Here is a 22,577-nt window from a genome sequence, read left to right as displayed (position 1 = left end):
AAATGTCTTCTCAGACGAAGATAATAAGATACATAGGACAAGATTTGAAACTTTACTGAAGTATAATGTATATTCAGAGAAATGCATAAAGCCTTAGTGCAGAACTTGTGAATTTTCATAAATTAACTCACCCATGTAACCAGCATGCTGATAATAAAGCTAAGCATTACCAACATCCTATAATCTTTGTTTGTTTTAACTCCTAGCCCCATCTCTCTATGGAAATAACTTCTGTCCCCAGTCTCATAATTTATAACTTGATAGAAGAGTTTTATCTATTTTTAATGTCTTTTCTATCTGACACTTTCACTTTATAATGTTTGTGAAATATATTCCACATTGAGTATACATAAAGTTTATTAACCTTTGTTGCTTCATTGTACCCCATTTTCATAAGTTAAAGGTCCTCAAAACAGCCAGTGGGCACCTGGGTTGTTCTTTCCATTTTAAAACCTATAATTATTGATACAATAAATATCTTCACTGTATACATTTTATATCCATAGAGTAACTGTTACATATTATTGAGAATATGCCTAGAAGCAGAATTTCTGGGCCATGGGGAATATATACACTCACATTTAATAGATACTGACAAATGGTTTTAAAACTATCAATTCACATTCGCTGTAGCATTACATGTAAATACTTTTGGCCTTATGTTTCATCAACATTTGAGGTTGATTGTATGTTTCATCGTAACCATGCTGTTCATGATATAGTTATAGATAAGAATTTTGTCAGACATACCACAATGTACCAAACAGCAAGTGCCACTCAGGGATAAAAAGTGATTGGGAAACTGAAAGAGGAAGCATATCATCTGCTGTGTCAGATCTTGGGAAACAAGGGTCGTGACTTTACAACTTCCAGAACCACAGTACATTTCCTAGATCTGCTTATAAATTATGAAATGGAAATATTTAGAGATTTAGGTATTTCTCAGACTCCCATGCACAGAAAAAGAATCCATTCCTCACCTGCTATGCCCCCTTTTTCTCTAGGATGTGAGTTCAGTCAGAACCTTAGCCTGCAGAGATGGAGAGAGATCCTCTGTGTAGTCCCTGGAAGAGACTTGGATCTGTGAGGGACTTGGGAGCTCCTGTGCCCTATGGGCAGAAGGCAAGGAGGAGTCTGTGATCAGCAATGGGCATCACTTTCTCCTTACTTCCCAGACTGGCTTGTAAATTTCAAATCTAAGACAACTGTGTTTGAACCTGCGTATGGGATGGGACTGTTCTTTTCGCTGTTACCTCACTTTACAAATGAAAGGAATTGAATTAGTGACCTGTCCTGCTTTAAGGATATTGAAAATGTATTCATCCCTCTTTTCTGTTTATGTGGTACTGAGGAATCAAACCCAGGGCTTCATGAATGCTAGGCAAGCATTCTACCACTAAGCTGCATTCCCAACTCATTCTCTCTTAAGAGTTGAAAACTCTACAACATACAGAGATTTAGTGTCTCAAAACATCTAGTAGTTATATGCTTCTCAAGGGAAAGATGCTTGTTTTTATTGGGAAGCTTTGCGGGGTTGTTTCCTTCTAAAATACTGCAAACAAACCAGTTGAAGGTTGGCATGGATATTGATAGGGATTTGGAGCATTGCTTGTTGGTCTTCCAGCAAATATAAGAAATTTTGTCTTAAGTTACCTGGCCAGGGGATTAAAACAGCCTGCTGACCCTGAGAACAGCACCCACATGCTAACAGCTGTCTGTTTTGGTCTATTCGGGGCGTGTCAGGAGGGTGAATGTAGGCAGAGGGGCAGCTGATATGGGGCCATTTACCACACAGTTGAGTTTTAGGTAGTGACAGGATGCTGCATGGTTCAGGTGGTTTTGATTCTCCCTCTGAAAGCATGGCAAGGAGAGGTATATTGTTATGGAAAGAGTACAGGATTGAGAATGTGACACAGGCCCACTAAGCTCTACCTGTGTCTTAACAGTGAGTGGTGTGAACTGACTCTCTATTGTGTCAGGAGTCAAGCTCTAAACCTGGGTAATACTCTGTGTGTGTGTGTGTGTGTATGTGTGTGTGTGTGTGTATAAGTTTATATTTATATGTAATTTTATTTAATTCTTGAATCCACAAGCCATTTTACAAATGATAACACTAAGGCACTAACAGGTTAAAGAAGAGGTCAAAGGTCAGCAGATATCTGACAGGTTTCAAATTATTCAATTCTAGAAGTTCAATGAGCTATCCACTGCACAACAGAGCCTCTGCTATTCATTGGTAACACAAAACCAAACACTCTCCATTGGGTTTAGGACTAATGGGAGGTTTATCCTGCACTATGAAATGCCAGTTTGTCACTGACAATTTTTTGATTTGTTATCCATCTATGAGTTACACATTGTGTTTGGTATATATATATGTGTGTGTGTGTGTGTGTGTGTGTGTGTGTGTGTGTGTGTGTATGTGTGTGTGTGTGTATGTGTGTGTGTGTGTGAGTGTGTGTGTGTGTGTGTATTGTCTTTTTAATATGTCAGTTCCTCAGCAAGTTTCATTTTATTACTTTTGTTTATTGGCTTCTGGCAACATAGAAGGATACAAAATTAACACACAAAAACCAGTAGCTTTTCTGTACACCAACAATAATGAGAGGAAAATTGGTAAACACCCCTTTACAGTAGCTGCAAAAAATACCAGCGGGTACTAGTGGTTTATATTTGTAATCCTAGTTTTTTAGGAAGCTGAGATCAGGGGATCATGGTTTTAAGCCAGACCCAGCAAGAAAGTTCACAAGATTCCAATTTACCAGCAAAGAACCAGAAGTGAAGCTGTGATTCAAGTTGTAGAGTGTTAGCCTTGAACAAATAAGCTACCCAGGCTCTGAGTTCAAGTCCCAGTATGAGCACACAGAGACAAAGACACAGACACACACAGTACCACCTATAGGGATAAACTAACCAACAGGTAAAGTATCTCTAGAATAGAAGTTAGGGAATCATACTGGTTCAGGAACCTAGACAACTCTTCCACAGATTAGAACAGACTAGTTGATCTGCTAGGATTTCTATTTCATTTTGTTACTTGTTTATTTTGTTTCCCCCTTGTTTTGTTAGAATTCCAGTTTTGATTTTGAATTCATTTCTAGGCAAGGGATACTAGACCAGTTCTGCATTAATGACACTATGAAGAAGGTCAGGGTCTCAGTGATGGTGGATGTAGGAATGATTCATTTTAAAGGCCACTTAGACAGGAAGAAGGATCACTAGGAAGCAGCAGGACCTGGATCCTGACTGACATTATCTATCATCTTATTCACAGTGGATGGGATATGTCTTTGTTATGTTGCAGGTTGTAATGGTTTATTCATAACCCCAACCAATAAGCTCCTTGAACTACACCTCCTGGGTTTGGTCCTGATCTCCTGTAATAAGTATGTTGTCTGGGAAGACATCAGTTAACAAAACGGACAAGCCTTTATGGACACCAAACTCAAGGGAGTAAAATGAAGCTGTTAATTCATATAGTAAAGTAAAAAGATTTAATTTGAATAAAAATTTGAGTTAAAATGACTATAATCATTGTATGTCTAAGCAGAAGGCTAGATCTCAGCACCAGAGGATGTAGTGTTCTCAATTATTCCTATTTTTTTGTACATCTTATTCTGAGAAATGTGTGTGTGTGTGTGTGTGTGTGTGTGTGTGTGTGTGTGTGTAGACAAGAAGTCAACATTGGAAAACAACATGGGTGTTGGTGACCATTGCATCTGTGATTGTGGCCCTGACCCTTTCTTACTTTCAAACTGGCCTGAACCAGAGAAACAGAGTAAGGGAGACTCAACAGCTCTGGGAAAATTCTTACCTTAAAAAGGTAAGGCTTACCTTAAAAAGGCTGGGAAGGTGGCTCAATGGTAGAATGCTTGCCTTGCATTCATGAGGCCCTCATCACCACATAAGCAGAAAAAGCCGAATGTGGCACTGTGGCTCAAATGGTAGAGTGTTAGTTTTGAGCTGAAGAGCTGAGGGACAGCACCCAGGCCCAGAGTTCAGACCCCACAACCAGCAAAAAAAAAATCAATTTGAAGACTATAATTTACTTCACTTAGGCTTGTCACAGACATTATTAAACACTGGAATTCCATTGAGATGCTCTAGCCTTCCACAGGTAGACAGAATGGAATCGGTGGTCTCAGGCAGGGATGAATCTTCACTGTCTCGGGCTGCTGGAGGTAAGTATTACAGTGGGAACAAAGGGAGTTGGCACTTTAATTTTGGTAAAAAAGTGAGTTATATGAGACTCATATATATAAAAATCTACAAGGTCACATGACATTTCTTATTCAATACTATGGTTAAGGACATGACCTATCATGCAGAAAGAGTTAAGATTCCAACAACATGTTTCTTGACAGAAACCTTAAAAGCCAAGAGGGTATGTAATGATCTGTTGCAGTCAACCTAGATTAATCTACTCAGCAAAGCTCTCATTCTGAAGTGAAGAAGAACAGACTTTCAGTATTAACCAAAAGCAAGAATAAGTCTTTATTCTCTAGATCAAACTCCTTCCTTTGGTGCCTATGCTGTTTTACACCCTTTCTCAAAAATCTTTCTCAAGGAAACCAGAATCACTGTGCTCCCCTGTCAGCTAGCCCCCATGTCAGGGGCTCTTTGTGTCTGTGGTCGATGCTCCGCACATCTCCATGCTACACTTTGTATGGTTCAGGAAAGGAATTCCAAGACCTACTCAGCCCTTACACCAATACACCAATTTAGATCCACTCTGATTTTTTATCTTTTCTATATCACATGTTTGCTTTAATTTGTGTCCTTTACTAATCCAGACCTAGTTGCAATTGAGAATACAGATAAATTTTAAACCTTTAATAATATAACTTGACCAAAATCTCTTTCAAAATAGAAAGTTATTGGGTTTCTAGTCCTAGATAGATTTGAAGATCACAGTTCAAAGCCAACCCAGGAAAGATGAGTCCACAAAACTCTCCAGAAGCAGAGCTGCGACTCCAGATAGAGCACTAGGTGTGAATGCACAGGTCCTGAGTTTAAGCCCCAGTACTGGCACAAAAAAAGGAAAGTAGAGTATTATGAAGCCTTTATCTCATTTGCATTTCTGTTTTGCTATTACATTCCTCTTGAAATGAATGAACATCTTGAAAAGCTTAATGGAAAAAAGCAAAGCATATTAATCACTGAAAGAGAATATCTATTATCATATTACATTTACTTTTATACATACAAGTATCAAAAACCATGGTTAGTAAGACTGTGGTATTAGACTGGATTAGACATCAAGATGGATGGACAAAGTTGGTGCACATTTTTGCTTGTCAATCACACCTCATTTTTTTTAAAAAAAAGAAGATAGAGAATCAGGTGTAATGTACACTGCTTATGGTAATAGTTTCATAGATCTTTCATACACACTTTCTTGTCAAGACATATGCTTTAATTGTGTGAACCTTTTGTGCATATATAGTTTAGAATTGAAAGAAAAAACTGGAAAACATGTCAACTGTAGAATTTTAGACAGGTTTCTTTATAGGATCGTGTGCATGTGTGCACACAATTTGAGGCTAGATTCTTCAATACAAGCTGGGCACAGCCTGAAAGCATTTGTTCCATCCAGGCCTTCAGTCTATTGGATCTGTCCTGCCCACCTTTAGAGGAGCTTTTCACACTGTGCAGAGTGCTAATCACCTATGGAAATAGCTTCACACACACATAGAAATGTGCATCACAAATTGAGACATCAATCTACTCAGACTGATAGTCAAAGTTAACCACAACAGAGAACAGTATTCTGTCTTTAATTTCCCTTCAGCTCAAGTATTTTCACAATGATAAGATAGTAAAATGATCAACTCCTGCCTGCTATTGCTCTTAGCTACCATCACATCTAGGGCACAGAATAATTGCCCTGTGCTACAGCTCAGGCCTTACTGGGGCCCCCATAGGTTTGTGTGCAGACTGCAGGTGTTGGGGGAGCACTGTGCACTCACTGCACAGAGGTAGGTGGCTGAGTCACTGAGCTGGGAGCCTCTAATGTGCAGGGAAAGATAAAGGCTGGCTCTGTTGAGATGTGCTGTGAATCTTCCCTCGTGTTTATCACCATTGGAGTATGTAGACATCAGCAGCTCAGGTCCCTTCCCAGAATACTGTCTGTACCACAGGAAGTATTGAGAACCAGTGTTCTTGTAAGTGCAGTTGAGAGAAGCAGTGGCTCCCTCTGGAACACTGAGGGACTCAGGATGCTGCTCCACCTCCTTTTGTTGGCTGTTCACCCCTGTGCAGAAAGACAAAGGTCAGCCAAAGACAATGGTTGAATAGTGGATGTTTTCTCTACAGGCTTCTTACCCTCTCTCATCCACTAGTGTTTCTCCTCGCAGACCTGTAATATGAAACAACTACCAACACTGGACTTCATATCCCCATAAAAATGTTAAACTCACAGTTCATGTGAAGCCACAGAATCACTAGTAAGACACTCAGGGATCTCATCATTCTTTCCCTTGGATTCACTGAGGACTCAGAGAATAAACTGTAAAGGAAAATGTGTCTCATTGAGATATTCTCAGTACTGTGCTTTTGGAAACATAAAAAGATTCTTTTACCAATCAGAAAAACAAGCTTCTTTTCTTCACCTCCCCCTCCCCCCCCCCCACTTCACCAACAAGCTCCTCCCAGATGCAGTCACTCCCCACCACACAGTGCACTTGAGAAGGTCCCTTGGGATCCTTGAGAAGATGCTGCCCTCTAATGGTTTCTCAATAATGACTAAAGAATTATTCAGCATCCAGACCCATTTTATGTGAACCATTGAAAGTAAACCCCATGTTTTAGTGTATAGTAATTGTGCTATGGCTTTCCCTATGGTATTGCCAATGGGCATATATTATATTTTAGTTGGATGAACTTTTTACATTTTTCTCTCTGCCTATCCCCCTTTCCGACTACTGTTTGACAACTCTGTTTCTTTATGCCTTCATCATGCATGAATGCTTATATTTCACTATATTATCACCATCTTTTATTATCTTTTACTCTCTCTCTCCCAGTTGTTCTTGTGAGACAATCCCACAATAATAATTAGGTTATATATAGTTTATATATTGAGATAATAGATAGATAGACAGATAGATAGATAGATTAGGTAGAAAATTCTGGCAAAAAATTTTGGTGCTAGTCCTGGGGCTTGGACTCAGAACCTGTGCACTGTCCTTGAGGTGTTTTTGCTCAAGGCTAGCACTCTACCACTTGAGCCACAGCTCAACTTCTGAATTTTTTCTTGGAAATTGGAGACATGAGGCTCACAGACTTGTCTTGCCTAGGCTGGCTTTAAACTGCCATCTGCAGATATTAGCCTCCTGTGTAGCTAGAATAACAGGTGTGAGCCACCTATGTCTGGTTTGAAGTGATTTTAAGAGAGAGGATGGGAGGGAGAATGACAGAAAAAATGAGTTTGAGAAGGGTACAATGAAGGTTTGTATGAAATTCTCAGAAGGAAAACCCATGTAGAACTAGTATTTGCAAACAAAAATGTGAAAAGATAAGATTAACACTAACTTTTTAACAGTAAAAGACTAACACATTTTTTACAAACACTAACACTCTAAATAAATATTTGACACAACTGCTGAATATTATTGTGTGAATATTATTGTTGGATCTAAACTTCTTGAGTATCAAGAGTATCTAGGCATGAGCCACTTTATCTGCTTACTTAGTGGTTCTTTTTATGTTTTTATGCAAAAATGCTGTACAGAGGAGTTACAATTACATGAGCAAGGTAATGAGTACATTTTCTATTGAGTACTGTTGCCTCCTCATTTGTTTTTCCCCTACCATCCCTTCCCTCCCACCTCCACAACTATCCTCCCCCACCCCCCTGCCCGAAGTTGTAAAATTCATTTTCAATATAGTATTTTGTACATCTCGGTGTTACAATGGGTCAACCTTATTTAGCATTTTGTTTTTTTCCTTCCTCTTCCCGAATTAGAAAAGTGTATATACAAGACTCAGGGCACCAAAATCAAATACAGTGAAAACGGGTTATACTATGGGGGAAGAACATACAAAGCAACAAAAAAAAATCACATGGTACATTAAAAATACGTTAGAAACAATATGAAGAAAGGAAAAAGATATTTGTATCCCTTTTTTTGGTTTTCATTCGCTTGACACTATTTTATATGGTCATATGTGCATAGCTTTTGGCCTTTTCTGCTTGACCTACATATGTACTAGTTATTGCAAATAAGGGAAACCATGGGACCTATGTTTCTTTGTGCCCGGCTTACTTCATTTCACTTAATATAATTTTTTCCAAGTCTTTCCATTTCCTCACAAATGGGGCAATGCCATTTTTTCAGATGGAGGCATAGAATTCATGTGTGTGTGTGTGTGTGTGTGTGTGTGTATCATATTTTCTTGATCTACTCATCTATTAAAGGGCATCTGGGTTGGTTCCATATCTTAGCTATGGTAAATAATGCTGCAACAAATATAGATGTGCTGGTAGCTAGCCTTAGTATGGTCTTGTTTGTGATCATTTGCGTAAATGTCCAAAAGTAGGATTTCAGGGTCATAGGGGAGTTCAATGTGGAGGCTTTAAAAAAAATTATTATTATGGAAATACCATACAGAGGGGTTACAATTACATGGGCAAGATAGTGAGTACATTTCTTATCAAGCATTGTTGCCTCCTCCTTTGTTTCCCCATACCATCCCTTCCCTTCTCCACTCCCCTACCCCCCCCCACTCCCCCAGCCCCCACCCTGCCAAAGTTGTAAAGTTCGTTTTTCAACATAACATCTTGTACATCTCATTGTTGTAATGGGTCCACCTGTAACCTTATTTAAACAGTTTGTTTTTTCCCTTCCCCTCTAGAAATTATATCAACATCAAATACAGTGAAAGCAAGGCTTATACCCTGGTGAAAGTAAATACAAAGCAACAAAGAAATCATCTTATAAATATGTTGGAAACAATCACAAGAAAGATAAAAGAACATTTGAATCCTTATCTTGGGGTTCATTTCACCTAACATCAACTAGTCTGAGAGTTTCTCTTTGTCTCAGACATATACTAGTTATTGCAAATAAGGGAAACAATGGGACCTATATTTCTTCTTTTTACATGAAAAGTAAACATTTACTACTGGAGAAGAGAAAAATGTACACAGAAAGTCTGTATTCTTTCTGTTCAAGCACTGGTTGTAAAATAAGGTCCAAATGCCAACTTTGAAGATATTTACAAGAATAACTTTTTCTGAATACATAACCATTTCCTGTGAGGTGGACTTTTTAAAATACAAAGTCTATACTGAAAACTAACTACAGTTTCTAAGAAGATTAGAGGAAGTAGTAACAGAAGATGTATTACATTTTACTGTTAAATATAAAAGGGATACAGTGATGTGATTCTTAAATGTTTAATTCCTTGATTTGAACAGAGTAATGAAAAAAATCAAGACAGACTGGCTTTAAGATTTTTTGTATTCAATTCTTTCTACTTTCACATCATCTCCAATTAGCTGATAGATGTATGTGACCACTGTGGAAGCCTGGATGTCCATCAACACAAACGATGGAATAATATTTGTTTCCAAGGCATTATATGCCTCAGTGGCAGAACCTGGGTTAATGTAGAATTTATTTTCATGCTCAAATGCTTCACATTTGTGAGTGTGTCCTGAGATAAGAATGTCCTCATCGAACTGCCTCTGCAGCAGGGCCAGGCTGGCCAAGTCTCCCCACCAAATGACCTGATGTCCGTGGATCAAACCGATTTTGAGCTGTCCCCTGGTCACAAATTTCTGTTCCGGGTAATTCAGGTTCTCATCGAAGTCTCCCCTCACGATATGGACATTAACAGCCAGATCTTGAGATAGTCATAACTCTCTTTGGTGCAAAGGTTTCCAGTGCAGAGAATGTGCTGTATCTTCCCTGGTGCCAGCAGTTTTTGGAAATTAGCCGGCAAGTTGCTGCACCGGTGAGGGATATGCAGATCTCCTAACACCAACACCAACTTGGCATACAAAGAGCAATCTTCACTCTATGGAGATTCTCTTCAGATATGGATTGAAGTACAGTTATTGTGGGAAGCATCCTGTCATGCCGCTTCGCTGGCTCACCGCCAGCACCGCAGCCCTCTTCCTCCAACTTGACCTGTATTTCTTTGGGCCTGGCTTACTTTACTTAATATAGTTTTTTCCAATTCTTTCCATTTCCTAACAAATGGGTCAATGCCATTCTTTCTGATGGAGGCATAGAATTCCATTGTGTATATATACCACATTTTCTTGATTCATTAATCTACTCAGAGGCTTCTGGGTTTGTTCCATATTTTAGCTAGGTTAAATGTGCTGCAATAAACATAGTTGTGCTGGTAGCTTTACTTTGGACTTGTTTGTGATCATTTGGGTAAATGCCCAAAAGTGGTAATGCTGGGTCATAGGGGAGCTCTAAGTGGAGTCTTTTGAGGAACCTCCATAGTACTTTCCAAAGTAGTTGAACAAGTTTACATTCCCATTAACAATGCAGTGAGGTTCCCTTCTGTCCACATCCCCTCCAGCATCTGTTGTTATTAGAGTTCTTGAGTATAGCCATTCTAACTGGGGTGAGGTGGTATCTCAATGTTGTTTTCATTTGCATTTCTTTTATAGCTAGAGAGGTTGAGAATTTTTTCATGTGTCTATTGGCCATCCTTTCCTCTTCAGAGAAGTTTCTCTTTAAGTCCTTAGCCCACTTATTTATTGGGCACTTCTCTTTTTGAGGATTTGTTGTTGGGGGATTTAATTTTTTGAGTTCCAAGTATATTTTAGATATGAGACCCTTGTCTTTTGTATGGCTATTGAAAATCTTCCAATCCATGCGCTTTCTATTGGTCTTGCTAGCTATGTCCTTTGCCATGCAGAAGCTCTGCAATTTCATGCAATCCCTTTTGTCCCTACTTTCTTTGATTTGTTGTGTTTCTGGGTCTTTATTAAGAAAAATTCGGCCTGTGCCAAGGAGACCTAAGATTTCTCCTATTCCATCCTGTAATGTTTTCAGAGTGTCTGCTTTGACTCCGAGGTCTTTGAAGTTGATTCTGTTGCAGGGTGATTTATAAGAATTTAGCTTGAGTTTTCTACAAGTGATTAACCAGTTTTGCCAGAACCATATACTGAAGATGCTGTCTTTCTTCCATTCTATTTTTTTTTTACCTCCCTTATCGAAGGTTAGATGGCTATATGTCTGTAGATACATTGCTGCGTTTTCAATTATTTTCCATTGGTCCTGAGGTCTGTTCTTGTGCTAGTACCATGCTGTTTTGATTACTGCGGCTTTGTAGTAGAGTTTGAAAATTGGTATTGATATTCCTCCAGCACTGTTCTTACTGTTAAGTATCGTTTTTGCTAATTGGTGTCTTTTATTGTTGCACATGAATTTTTGGATTGCCTCTTCTATTTCCTTGAAGAATGATGTTGGAATATTATAGGTATTGCATTGAATTTGTAGATAGCCTTGGGAAATATTGCCATTTTCACGATATTGATCCTTCCAATCCAGGAGCATGGGAGGTTTTGTCACTTTCTACATTCTGTTTTGTTTCTTTTCAGATTTTTAAAGTTTTCATCATAGAGGTTCTTCACTTCTTTGGTTAATTTAATTCCTAGGTTTTTCATTTTTTGTGGGGCTCTTATGAATGGAGTTGCTTTCCTGATTTCAGCCACGCTTTTCTCTTTGTTGGCATACAGAACAGCCATTGATTTTTGAGGGTTAATTTTATACCCTGCTACTTTGCCAAAGTTTTGAATCTTCTTGAGTAATTTGGGAGTGGAGTCCATGGTATTCTTTAAATACAAGATCATGTCATCTGCAAAGAGGGAGAGTTTTATTCATCTTTCCCTAATTGGATCCCTTTTATGTTTGTATCTTGTCTTATTGCTGTAGCTAAGCATTCTAATACAAAATTGAAGAGAAGTGGAGAGAGTGGACATCCTTGTCTCATTCCTGAGTTAAGAGGCAATGGCTTTACTTTTTCACCATTAAGTATAATGCTGGCTGTAGGTTTGTCATATACAGGCTTGATAGTATTGAGGAATGGTCCCTGGATTCCTAATTTTTCCAGAGCCTACATAATAAAGGGGTGTTGGAATTTGTCAAATGTTTTTTCTACATCTATTGAGAAAACCATGTGTTTCTTATTCTTGCTCTTGTTGATGTGATGAATTATGTTAATTGATTTGCGTATATTGAACCAGCTTTGCATCCCTGAAATGAATCCTGTTTGATTGTTGTGTCTGATTTTTTGGATGAATTGTTGAATTTGATTGGCCACAATTTATTGAGAAGTTTTGCATCAATGTTAATAAAAGAAATGGGTCTATAGTTCTCTTTGTTTGATTTTGGGATGAGTGTTATGATGGCTGCATAGAATGTGTTTGGTAGTAAACTTTCTCTTTCAATTTCATTGAAGAGTTGGAAGAGAATTGATGTGAGCTCTGCTTTGAAGGCCTTGTAGAATTCCAGTGTAAAAACATCCTGGGGTTTTCTTAGATGGGATGTCTCTTACTGCAGTTTCTATTTCAATGCTTGATATGCACCTTTAAGATGGTTTAACTCATCTTGATTTAGTTTTGGCATGTCGATATTTGCTAGAAAAAGGTCCATTTCTGCCAGGTTCTCAAACTTACTAGCATAAATATTTGAGAAGTATTTCCTGATAATGTTCTGAATCTTGGTTGTTTCTGTGGTGATGTTTCCTTTCTCATTTCTGAGTTTATTTATTTGTGTGTGTTCTCTTTTTTTTCTGATAAGATTTGCTAACGGTCTGTCAATTTTGTTATTTTTTTTTTGAGGAACCAACTCTTTGTTTTCTTGATTCTTTCTATGGATTTTTGGATTCTAATTCATTTCATTCTGATTTGATTTTAATTATTTCTTTCTGTCTACTGGATTGGGTTTATCTTGCTGCTCTTTTTCAAGGAGGTTCAGATGTCTCATTAAATTGTTGGTTTCAAATCTCTCCAATTTGTTGATGTAGGAAGTCAGAGCTATAAATTTTCCTCTGAGTACTGCCTTTGCTGTGTCCCAGAGGAGCTGGTAATTACTGTGTTCATTTTTTTTTTGGTCATGGGGCTTGAACTCTGGGCCTCAGCACTGTCCCTGCGCTCTTCAGCTCAAGGCTAGCACTCTACCACTTGAGCTACAGCACCACTTCCAGTTTTCTGGTGGTTTATTGGAGATAAGTTTCAGAGACTTTCCTACCCGGGCTTGCTTTGAACCAGGATCCTCTGATCTCGACCTCTTGAGAAGCTAGGATTACAGGCGTGAGCCACCGGTGCCCTGCCCTGTGTTCGTTTTTTTTTTGAATATCATAAACATTTGAATTTCCTTTCTAATCTCATCCATCACCCACTGGTGGTTCAACCGTCTGTTCTTCATCCTCCCTGTGTTACAGGACTTCTTTGGTGGCTTTTGGTGCTGAATTCTAATTTTATTCCTTTGTGGTCTGAGAGAATGCAGGAATAATTTCATTGTTTCTGAAAGTGGACAAATTTACTTTGTGACATAAAATGTGGTCTATTTTGGAGAATGTTCCATGTGCTTCTTAGAAGAACGTGTATTCTGATGCTGCTGGATGAAATTTTCGGTAGATGTCTGTGAAATCTAGATCTATGTAGTTGTTTAGAGCTATGGTTTCTCTGTTGAATTTTTGCTGGGTTGGTCTATCCAGTGGGGAGAGTGGTGTGTTAAAGTCTCCAACAATTAATGTCTTTGGGTCTATGTATGATCTGAGGGAATGTACTGTTACTTGGATAAAGTTGAGTGCTCCATTGTTTGTTGAACAGATATTTAGAATTTTAATGTCCTCCTGAAGGAGAGATCCTTTAATTAGTATGTAGGGACCTTCTTCTCTCTTCTCACTAATTTTAATTTGAAGTCTGTTTTTTCTGATATTAGGATTGCAACTCCTGTCTGTTTATGGGGGTCATTAGCTTGGTAGATTTTATTCCTGCTTTTCACTTTCAAAATATGTTTATTTTATGGGAAAGGTGTGACTCTTGAAGGCAGCAGATGGAAGGATCTTGATTTTTAATCCAACTAGACATTCTATATTGCTTAATTGGAGAGTTAAGTCCTTTAATTTTGAGAAATGAGACTGAGAGGTATTTGGGAGTTCCTGCCATGTTATCCACCTTCTTGGGGTCTGAGACAACTGGGTTCTTCCTATGGTTCTTGGATTCTCAGTTTGGGTGTGGTTTCTTGGCCTTTATTGTGGCCTTTTTGGTTTTCAATGTTTAAGACATCTTTAAGTATCTTTCATAGGGCTAGTTTGGTGGAGATATATTGTTTCAGTTTTTCTTTGCTATGAAGGAGAATTTAGCTGGGTACAGTATTTTTGGTTGATAGTTTGGTTTGTCTTTAGGGCATGGCATACATCATTCCAGGCTCTTCTTGCTTTAATTGTCTCTGCTGAGAAATCTGAGGTGATTCTAATTGGTTTCCCTTTATAGGTGATTGATCTTTTCCCCTTGAAAACTTTAAGTATTTTCCTTGGTCTGAATTGATTCTGTGTGGATTATAACCTGACCTTGAGATATACTGTTCTGGTCTGGTATATTTAGGTTTCTAAAAGCTTCTTGTATTTGAATAAGCCTATCTTTTTTGCATGTTTGGGAAGTTCTCTGTCCAGATTCTGCTAAATAAATTTCCTATACCATTAGTTTTTGTCTCTAGGTGCTCCTTTACACCCATTATCTTTAGATGAGGCCTTCTGATAGTGTCTTCTAAATGTTGAATAGATCTATTGTATTTCTTGGATTTGTCTTGGATAATTGTACGTTTTTCCTTTATAATATCTAGCTGTCTTTAATCCCCAAGATTCAATCTTCTGCATGGTCTAACCTACTGTTAAGAGTTTCTACTTTGTTTTTATTTCCTTTCCTTCTAAGTAGTCAGCTTTGATGACTTCAGATTCTTTGTTAGAGCTTTATGTGGAATTCTTCACTTCCTTAATTTGGTTTTCAAATTTATTCTCATCTCCCTTAAGTGATGGTTACGGTTTTAATGGACTCCCTTTCCTTCTGACGGGCTCCATTCAGCATTCCTTTTGTGGCCTCCCTGCATTCCTTCAGCTGTCTGTTTATGGATTCCATTAATGCCCCATTGATCTTTGTGTATTCTCATCCTGCTCACACAATTCCTGTATTACTCTTTGATTAGCTTTCTCACGCTCATGCAATTCCTGTATTACTCTGACTATTCTTAGCCTGTTCATGCAATTCCTGTATTAATCTTTGATCAGCTTCCTCACGCTCACAAGATACCTGTATTAATTTTTGGTTAGCCTAATTATGCTCATGAGGTTCCTGTATTATTTTTTGGTTAGCCTAGTCTTGCTTCCTATCATGCTCACACTGAGTCCTTTGCAGACTTTCAATCTTTTCATTCACATGTTTACCAGTAGTGTTTGTAGAGCGTTTTGGGAACTCTCCTCTGGATTACTCTTCAACTGTTCTGTTGCCTGATTATCATAAGTGGGAGTTGAGAAACCTGTACTTACCATTTTTCTTGTGTTTCTTCAGCTTGTTCTGCCCATTTGGTATGAAAGTAACACCAATTTCATGCTAGAGCACTATTTTAAGGTCAGCATCAACCAGAGTCCTATAGTTGCACAAATAGATTGATGCAGTCAAAATGGCTGCAGATACAATCTATTTCAACAGATACAATCTACTTCAACCTCAAACAACTATGGACTAATGGGCTAAGAATCTCAAAGAGGAATTCAGGAGAGCAGAAATTAATAGTTTTAGGGAGAGTTGTGGGGAAAAATAGGATTAGAAGAATATGGAGAGGTAAAAGGAAAGAGTGACTTTAACCAAGCTCTAATTTAGAAAGGAAACAGATATAACAGAATGAAAGGAGGAGAGAGATAAAGAAACAAGAAAAAATGAAAAACCAAAAATTTTAATTTAAAAAATGAAACACTTAAAAATTATATATAAAGAAATAATAAGGATAGACGAAAGGATAGAATGGGAAGAGAGAGATAAAAAAGAAAAATGAAAAAATAAAGAATAAAAATTTAAAAATGGAATACTTAAAAATTATATAAGTGTAAAGAAATTATCCTATTAAAAGAGTTAAACCTAAGAGGTTGTGAATTGAGTAATCAATTTCTGAATTAAGTATGCATACAATGATGGATAAGGTCTAATAATCGGCAATGGGTGTATATCTGGAGATGAGCAGAACAGCAATTAAATTGGGTAAAAAATAATGACCAAAAGTTTAAAAGAGATTTAAAAAAAACCAAACATAAATATACACACCTAATGTAAAAATTGTGAAAGAAAAAAATAGAAAACAATTTTTAAATTAAACAGTTAAGTAGAAAAAAGAGTTCTTTGATTTTTTTTGCGGGGGGGAGATCTTGTACCTCCCCTGTGTCCATAATCAGTCTCTTGTTGGTGTCTCTGGTTTGCTTATAGTGTTTGGTTTTCCTGTGGCTTGATTGGTTTCTTAAGTCAGTTTTTTTGAGCAGGTAGAAAGCTCTGCCTTACACAGAACTTTGTGATCCACCTCCCAGGCTAGTTCAGTGGGAGGGAGATCTGCTTTGAGTATCACAAAAGAGGGAGATGGCTGTTTTCTCTAGTTTGGAGATGCTGTGATGAGGGAAGGTTCTGTGTAGGGTTGAGGCCTTTCAGCAAACAGTAGCTTTTCCCTGAGGGGCTAGCTCCTGAGACACTCACAGAGTCCAGCCTAGAGCCATTCTCAGGATTTATGTTTACTGAGTTTCGGTTGTTTTTCTTTTATCCCTCCTACTGCTGGGTTAGCAGGTTATGTTGCAGTGGGGAGGGGCAGCCTCTGGCTCTTTTTACCCAGTGAAGAAAGTCATTCCTCTGAGGGCAGATCTTCCTCTGCCTGGGAAGAGCAACTTTCCCCTGGGTGTAAGTGAGCAGGTCAGGTTAGGTTCCTATGACCTGTTGAATGGCCCCTACTGTTTTCTTACAAGGCCTGAGTTGGAGCTATCTTCTCTGACCAGGCCTTTGTCAGTATCAAAGATGGAGTTCTTCTCTGGTGGTGGAAGAGGGGCTACCTTCCCATTGCTGCTTCTTGAGAAGGAGTGAGGATGTCTTGGGTTTACTCACATCAGTCTCTTGGTTTCAGGGCTGTCCCTGGTCTGCTATCAGCAGGATGAAGATTTCTGCTCCTTGTGGGTTCTTGCTGGCAGTGAGTAGAATCTGCTTGCACACCACATCTGGCCCCTTTGTCCCAGGCACTCTCTGATGATATGGTTGTCATGGCAGCAGTGGCTGCTGCTGTTGCCACAGACACCAGCAAGTGCTCAGATCTGTCTCCTTAACCAAGCTGCCTGAATTTTCCCTCTCTGGCCAAACTCTCTGTACTGTGGTGGCATGCTTGGTGTGATTCTCCAGCATAGAACTGTTCAGTGGGACACTAAAACTGCTTTCTATGCAAGAGCTTGTTTAGCCTCCAGCTTCTCCTCCACCATCTTCCTCCATTCCTGTTTTACTATTTAGTGGTTCTTGATTGAATTGTTGGAGACCAGACAACATCTTCAGTGACATTTAGGAGGTCTTGGGGCAAGAGGGGTAATAGTTTACTGCAAGAAAATAAAATGAAAAAAATTAACTGAAGAAAATATATGCAAAGCTTTTCTTTGTCGGTTGTGGAGCCTTGAACTCAGTGCCTGGGTGGTGTCCCTGAGCTTCTTTGTGCTCAAGGCTAATGCTTTATCATTTGAGCCACCAGAGTGCCACTTCCAGTTTTTGATTGGGTAATTGGAGATAAGAGTCTAAAAGAAACTTTTTTTCCTGGGATGTCTTCGAACTGTGGTTCTCATATCTCAGCTTCCTGTGTAGCATTTTTGAAGAGCAAGAAAAGGCAAATATGTCTGTACTTTAATTAGCAGCAGAAAATGTGCATAAGCCTTTGGTTTGGGTTGGTTAGTTAATTTAGGTTTTTAGGGTTTTTTTTCTCCCAAGGGTATAGCATAGAATTAGAGCAGTAAAATAAGGAAAGGAATTTAATTCCTCAGGAACAGGAGAGAAACTATTACTATAGTTTTTGTGAAGTTTCCAACTTGGGAGAAGAAGATCCCCCTAAAAACAGATCACAAGCTGCTTTTTAACTAGTGACAGACTACTCTTATCAAATAGATGGGAGAAACCTTGTGGCTGTTTTAGAAGGCCAAAGGAACATATATAGTGGCAGAGTGGAACAGAAGAGAGTTGGCCATCATCTAGAATATTCTATATAGGACAGACACACCTGGCATCCATTCCACGATACCTCATATCATTAAAAGACATTATAATAAAAAAGCTCAGTAAAATTACTGTCTTGAGGTTAGGCTTTTTAATCTGACAGTTTGTTAGAGCCATAGGAATGCAATACAGGGATGAACCCATAAATATAGAGGATAACACCTGTCTAGCAGCCACGAAACTGAGAAGGCAAGAAACAAAGCAGCCCATAATTCCTTACCAATTATCCATGGCAGCAATTGAAAGACAACTCACCCTTAAATATCAAAGGGGAATAGTGATGGTAAACACTATTGACAGCATATTTTTCCCATCTGCAAGATGGGGAAAAGGACAAGGAGAAGGCCATCCCTGCCTAGAAGACTAGCATCATAGGAAATGAGGGAGATGTCCACAGAAAGGAGAGTCCTGTTTCAAAGTCTACATTTTGGTAACATTTGAACAATCTCAGTGTCACCAAATGAAAGAAGACAGAAACAAGAACCATGGAAATCAATATCCACTAAAGATAACAGAATCAGATGCTGTCCTTTTCTACCAACAACTGCAGGAAATAGAATGAGGTAGAAGAAAACAGTGAAATCATTTTCATTTCATTGTATCTGACAAAAAATAACAATGGCTTTTCCTCAGTATATGTGAAAACAAAAGGAAAAATGACAACCTTACAAGAAAGCAGCCGCCACAGCCTTGGAAAAATGTTTGAAAATGAAATACAAATCCTTTAATATAGGATGTCAGCCTGATTCATTGTCTTTGTATGGAACACCCACTTGCAAGATATTTTTAATTGTAGGCTGGGAAGGTGGCTCAGTGGTAGAGCGCTTGCCTTGCATATCTGAGACCCTGGTTCGATTCCTCAGCACCACCTAAGCAAAAAGAAAAAAACCAGAAGTGGTGCCTGTGGCTCAAGTGGTAGAGCGCTAGCCTTGAGCTGAAGAGCTGAGGGACAGTGCCCAGGCCCAGAGTTCAGGGCCCAGGACTGGACACAAAAAAAAGATATTTTTAATTGTAAAGGTGATGTACAGAAAGGTTATAATTATAAAAGTCAGGTAATGAGTACATTTCTTTTTTGGGGGAAGGTTAAGTGTATTTTTTGTGTCTTTTCTTTTTCGGTACTGGGGATTGAACCCAGGACGTTGCACTTGCAAGGTAAGCGCTTTGCCACATTCTTTTTTTTGGGCGGGGGCGGTCCGGTTGTGGGGCCTGAACTCTGGGCCGGGGCACTGTCCCTCAGCTCTTCAGCTCAAGGCTAGCACTCTACCACTTGAGCCACAGCACCACTTCTGGCTTTTTTCTTTATGCTTATGTGGTGCTGAGGAATCAAACCCAGGGCCTCATGCATGCAAGGCAAGCGCTCTACCACTGAGCCACCTTCCCAGCCCCTACATTTCTTTTTTTAACAGGTCACATCCTTCTTCATTTCCTCTCAGTTCATTTGTAAGTTCTGTAACTAAAAATAATATGAGGGGATCAGTTTATCTAATGTGGAGACAGACTCAATAGACAAATTAATGTTGGGAAATTGTCCAAAGTCATCTAATAACAAAGTGGTCATGCAGAAGCTTTCATATATAAAAGAAGAGATGTCTCCTTCTATTGTGTGCATGACAGTGTAATGGCCATCAATAAAGAAGAAAAAGTCCAATTTCTACCTTATACTATTAAGCAGTCTAGCTTTTTCCACAGTAATACAATTGGTAGGTGTGTCTTGGAAACCATAAAACATGAAAAGCCAGTTCCCAGGATTTATCCTAAATACTACTATTATTTTCATGTACTTATAATGCTTCCTGTTGCTTAAATTTTTATGTATTCTATCTTGTTCTGAAATTTGTAAGTTTTATATGATTGGTTTATTCTGAATAAACCAAGACTTCACTGATACATCAGTCACAAATGAGACCCTCATAATTATTTTGAAGACGCACTCTTCTTTCTTACACATCTAATGCATGATTAACCAATAAAACTACAGTTTTTTTTTCTCTTTGAACACAAATGATCTCTCAATTTCTTAATATTACAGAAGCTTTTATGATAGTGGTTATTATCTGGTAATACTTACTAAGCACTTGTTACAGGCCAGAGTTTCACATGTATTGATTCATTTGACCCTATCACAACTGTGACTCAGAGAAGATAGCAACTTGAGCAAGGTCACATAGACAAAAGTAGCCAATTAGATTCAAATTTAGGCAATCTGTCTCCAAAGTCCTTGTTCTCAGCTACTGACTTTATAACTCTTCTTTTTGCTCCCTAATCAACAACTCACTACCAGCAATACTCCCTGTATGTGAAGCCAAAGGGTCCATGTGAACATGATAATAGACAACTGTGACTTGTGGAGCCACTGAGAGGACACGCTGTCAGCACTGTAAGCTTTGAAAAACTCTGAGGAATGAATCTGCTAAAATAATGTATATACTGGATACCCTGTGTCCTGTTAACTTCCAGGAATGAAGAGAATGAAACTCAGGGGAAATAATAACAGAAGGATACTGCTAAGAAACTATATCCAGTTTAAATATTAAAATGCTACCACTTCTATTGTCAAGTGTACCCAACTCTACCCGTTTGAGAGGACAGTTATAGTTTATTTTTGTCATTAAAGCAGAATGATTATTTCAGAAGATGGAGAGGACCTGTAGGAAAGGGGATATAGGACAAGAGAAGGCAATAGATGGATGAATGTGACCAAAACACATCATATCCATAAATGAAAATGTTTATGATGAAACCCATGATTTTGTACATGTGATTGCATAGTAACACAACTGTATTTAATATGATTTTAAGAAAAACAAATCAAGCACTGTTCCCTTCTCTATTTCTAAGCTTCCTTGACTCCTGGTTGCAGAAGTTTGTGGAGCATGGTGTGTTCACCACACCATGTAGGAAGCAGTGCTGCTGAGCTGGAGGCTGTGATGTTCAAGAAGCCATACTTGGCAGCTGCATCCAGAGTGTCTGTGTGTCTTCGTTTTGAACTTTCACTCTTTGTGTAATTCATCCTATGTCCTATTTGTACCACCTTACCTTATGAAAGGGGCTCCTGATGTAATTGTACGGAAGAGTGCAGGTCTTTCCCTCCAGGATGGTCAGGAACTGAGGTCTCTGCTCCATCTGGGTTTTGCCACTCAGCCCTCTTCAGAAAGCAGCATGAGATTCAAGAGATCAATTGTCCAGTCACCTTAATGTGTTCTAATTTGCATCCATATTAACAACCTAACATGAATCCCTTGTAAAATAAGAAAAGTCTTTATTTGTTTTCCTTCTCCTGCCCCACTCTGAATCCTGAGACACTCTTCTCTGGACTTCCTTTTCCATCCTTGTTCTCCTCTAACTTAAAACAAAAAACAAAGACACAAAATCACTAAGGATGTACTCTGATTTTTCTGCATTCTGATTCTGCAGAGGTTAGCCTGGGAAGCTCATTTGTAAACTTGTCATTTTATCTTTCTCCTAAGATTAAGCAGAAAGATTTTAAGGAAGTTTGCCTAGCCAATCAGAGATCAAACCTAGCTACACACCTTCACACCTACATGCAAACATTGCCATTGTGAGATCAGAGATGTAATTGTTCAAAATTTCAGCATAAGCTCTTTGGTGAGGTTTCTTCTTCATTATTTTCAGTGGGAGCATTCCATGCTTGAATTTAAGATCTTTATTTCAACATCTCAGGTCAAATTCAGCTCTGTATGGTCTTAGTTAGGAAAGTTAAGCTTCATCTTTCATCTATTTTATCAATAACAGAGGAAGACAGTGAATTGACAGTGTAGCTATGAGGGGATATATTCTAACATTGAGGTTTAAGATACCAAGAGGTTGAAAGTGAAAGGATAAAAAATATGCTATACAAATCAAAATAATGACATATTATACTCATGTGAAACAAAGTAGGTTTTCAGAAAAAAATTGCTCTAACAATTACATCCTTGCTTGCTTGGGCCCCTGTACCCAGGTATTTGAATAATAAACACTAGTTTATTCCAATAGACTAGTGTAAACTAGTCTAGACTAGTTTACACTAGTCTACACTGCCATTTTTGGAGGAGATTGACATTTAAATTAGTAGACGGAGTAAAGCTGATTATTCTCTACAATGTTGGCAAAGTTCTTATCTATTCTGAGGAAGGTCTTCAAGGATAATTCTGTGGCCCGCCAAGGAAGAAGAAATTCTACCTTCTGGCAGCTTTCATATTTGACCTGCAAAATCAGACCTTCCCTGTGTTTCCAGCTTAACAATTTTGTTGTAGACATGCCAGTTCCCACAAATATATGTCTAAGTTTGTTACTTTTTGTCACTATGCACTTGACATAAACAACT

At 38.5% G+C, this 22,577-nt stretch overlaps 1 pseudogene and 1 gene segment (V, D, J or C); both read right to left on the bottom strand.

Moving 5' to 3' along the window:
• Positions 1 to 5,416: 5,416 nt before the first annotated feature.
• Positions 5,417 to 6,536, bottom strand: LOC122125394. The segment is given in 2 exon segments: positions 5,417 to 6,253; positions 6,420 to 6,536. Coding segments are annotated over 2 exon segments (459 nt in total).
• Positions 6,537 to 9,371: 2,835 nt separating this feature from the next.
• LOC122125409 lies at positions 9,372 to 21,373 on the bottom strand (annotated as a pseudogene).
• Positions 21,374 to 22,577: the final 1,204 nt, after the last annotated feature.

This window comes from Dipodomys spectabilis, unplaced genomic scaffold (genome assembly GCF_019054845.1).
Source record: "Dipodomys spectabilis isolate Male_0828 unplaced genomic scaffold, ASM1905484v1 ptg000265l, whole genome shotgun sequence".
NCBI lineage: Eukaryota > Metazoa > Chordata > Mammalia > Rodentia > Heteromyidae > Dipodomys > Dipodomys spectabilis.
The sequence above is the reverse complement of the archived record's forward strand: the minus strand, read 5'-3'. Positions and strand labels throughout refer to the sequence as shown.